Source organism: Clupea harengus, chromosome 9 (assembly GCF_900700415.2).
Source record: "Clupea harengus chromosome 9, Ch_v2.0.2, whole genome shotgun sequence".
NCBI classification, from domain to species: domain Eukaryota; kingdom Metazoa; phylum Chordata; class Actinopteri; order Clupeiformes; family Clupeidae; genus Clupea; species Clupea harengus.
The window spans coordinates 20,694,720-20,697,219 of record NC_045160.1 but is presented as its reverse complement, the minus strand read 5'-3'; the positions used below and the strand labels follow the sequence as shown (position 1 = coordinate 20,697,219).

Here is a 2,500-nt window from a genome sequence, read left to right as displayed (position 1 = left end):
AGCTCACAGCTTGATCTCATTCTCCGTCCCTAACTCTCACTCTTTTTCTATTTCTCTATCCATATTCCCATTGTCCTTTTTTATCTCTCTATAATCTCTCCCTCTTCCTCTCTCAATCACTTTCCTCTCTAACTCCCCTCACTTCTCTCTCTTTGTCCCTATTAGTCTTTCTATCTCCCTCTCTCTCCTTCTCTCTCTCCCTCTTTCTCTCTCCCTCTTTCTCTCTCCCTCTTTCTTTCTCTCTCCCTCTTCCTCTCTCCCACTCTCTCTTTCTCGGGCCGTTTCTCAGGTTTGTTTAGGGCCCAGTCTTCTGTCAGGTGGCTCAGTGCCCAGACTGTAGCAGCAGCAGCAGCAGCAGTAGGAGCAGGGGTGTTTCTGATTGGTTGCCTCTGAGGTCGTGCTCTGTCTGAGAGCTGACTGCCAGTGTCCCCCAACTCAGCCCATCTCTCCCTCTCTCTCTCTCTCTCTCTCTCTCTCTCTCTCTCTCTCCCTCTTTGCATCTTTTCTGCCCTTCTTCACTCTCTCTCTGTTTTTATATCTCCCTTTCTCTTTTCTCTCTTTTTTATCTCTTCTCTCTCTCCCCTTCTTTTTATCACTTCTTTCTCTTTGTGTTTCTCCCCTCCTCCCTCAGGCTCTCCCCCCCTCCGATCCTAAATACATGTACATGTGCCATAGCTGGCTAGGCTAAGCTTCACTGAAAGCGATATGGTGTTTGATTTGATTTTCCAGAGCCAGTGAGAGGGCTTGTATTGGGTGTGTGAGCGTATGTGTGCCTCTGTCTATGTGTGCGTGTGCGTCAGTGTGTCTCTGTCTGTGTGTGTGCGTGTGTGTCTGTGTGTCTCTGCCTGTGTGTGTCTGTGTGTCTCTGTCTGTGTGTGTGCGTGTGTGTCTGTGTGTCTCCGTCTGTGTGTGTGTGTCTGTCTGAGAGAGACAGGTCTGGCAGCTGTTGATCGCTAACTCTCTCTCTGTGTCCCTTTCACAGGCTGGCACAGACAGAAGTGCCTTTCCTGACGTGGCTGCTGCTGCTTGGACCTGCTTGTCGTAGGGCGGCCTCCCCTTCCTGCCTCGCCTGCTTCTTCCTTTTTTTTCTCCTTCTTTTTTTTTCCCTCTCAGCCGCCTGGCGGTACGAGGACGGCCTTCACCGCCACTCACCGATTGCCAATCGCCAAGCGCCAGTCGCAACCTGGTTGCCACTAGCAACGCCCTCTGACCCCCAACAGCTCCTCTTCTCTACAGCTTGGCTCGAGCCAGCGCCGTTCCTCATGCTGCTTCCTGTTTGATAGAGGGATAGAGTGATATAAAGAGAGAGAGAGAAAGAGGGAGAGAGAGAGGGAGAAAGCTCAGCCCAGCACACTGTGGGTGAGAGGAGATCGCAGTTGTCTCCACCCCTCTCTGGCTGGGAAGATCCGATCAATAATGACTTTCAACATCAGTCTGCTCTGACAGGTCAACTGAGGAGGGAGAGAGAGAGAGAGAGAGAGAGAGAGAGTGAGAAAGAGTACAAAGAGAGCGAGAGAGTTTAAAATAGAAAACAAGAGGGGAGAGGAAAAGAGAGAAAGAGAGAGCAAGCTTGGCTCCTCTTTCCAAGGGGACTGGACGGGTCGCTGGAAGAACCGCCTCGGCTTCAAGCCCAGGATGGGCCAGTGATCTTGGGCAACAATCAGGCCGAGAAAGCCTTACTGCTCAACTACAAGAAGCAACACGTCAAGACTGCTCTGAAGTGTCTGTTTTTTACTTAATAACGAAAGACGACAAACATTTCAGTGCCATTAAAACACTCAGAAAAAAAAACAGACACACACACACACTCTTGCTGAGACGTCACATATTGCCTGGAGCCCTCTCTGCTTTTAACCGTTCACCCTCATTCATTCGATTCAACCCCCCTGACCGACCCGCCCTCGTTTTCCCAATGATGGCGGTGAATGTGACGCCCATGCGCGACACCAAATGGCTGACGCTGGAGGTGTGCCGTGAGTTCCAGCGGGGCACGTGCTCGCGGCCCGACAGCGAGTGCAAATTTGCCCACCCAGCCAAGAGTTGCCAGGTGGAGAATGGCCGGGTCATCGCCTGCTTCGACTCGCTCAAAGTGAGTACCCATAGTGACCTTGTGGCCACCCACCACTCGCTCTTCTGACTGACCTTATCTTCAACACGCTCTGTATGTGTGTGTGTGTGTGTGTATGTGAATTTGTGTGTGTGTGTGTGTGTGTGTGTGTGTGTGTGTGTGTGTGTGTGTTGTGTGTGTGTGTGTGTGCCCCCCGGGGTGAGCTGGAGAGAGAGAAAGTGCTGACCCCTGATTCCGGATCAGGTTACTCCACTAAAAGCCTGAGCTTTGTTGTGTGTGAGCCAAATGTATTACTGTTTTGACATCAGTGAAGGAGAGGAATGTGTGTGTACATCTGTGTGCGTGTGTGTGTGAGAAAATAAATAGAGAGAGAGACAGAGACAGAGAGAGAGAGAGTGGTGAATAATATCTAGTTAAGCCAGAAATGGTGTG

General features: G+C 50.8%; 1 protein-coding gene across 1 annotated transcript in view; it reads left to right on the top strand.

Moving 5' to 3' along the window:
• LOC122128487 (muscleblind-like protein 1) overlaps positions 1–2,500 on the top strand; it is a 101,101-nt gene that overhangs the window by 19,134 nt on the left and 79,467 nt on the right. Inside the window, exon 2 of the mRNA XM_031573808.2 lies at positions 983–2,089. Coding sequence (XP_031429668.1) covers positions 1,913–2,089 — 177 coding nt within the window. The 5' untranslated portion in view covers positions 983–1,912. The remainder of the gene's footprint in view (positions 1–982; positions 2,090–2,500) is intronic.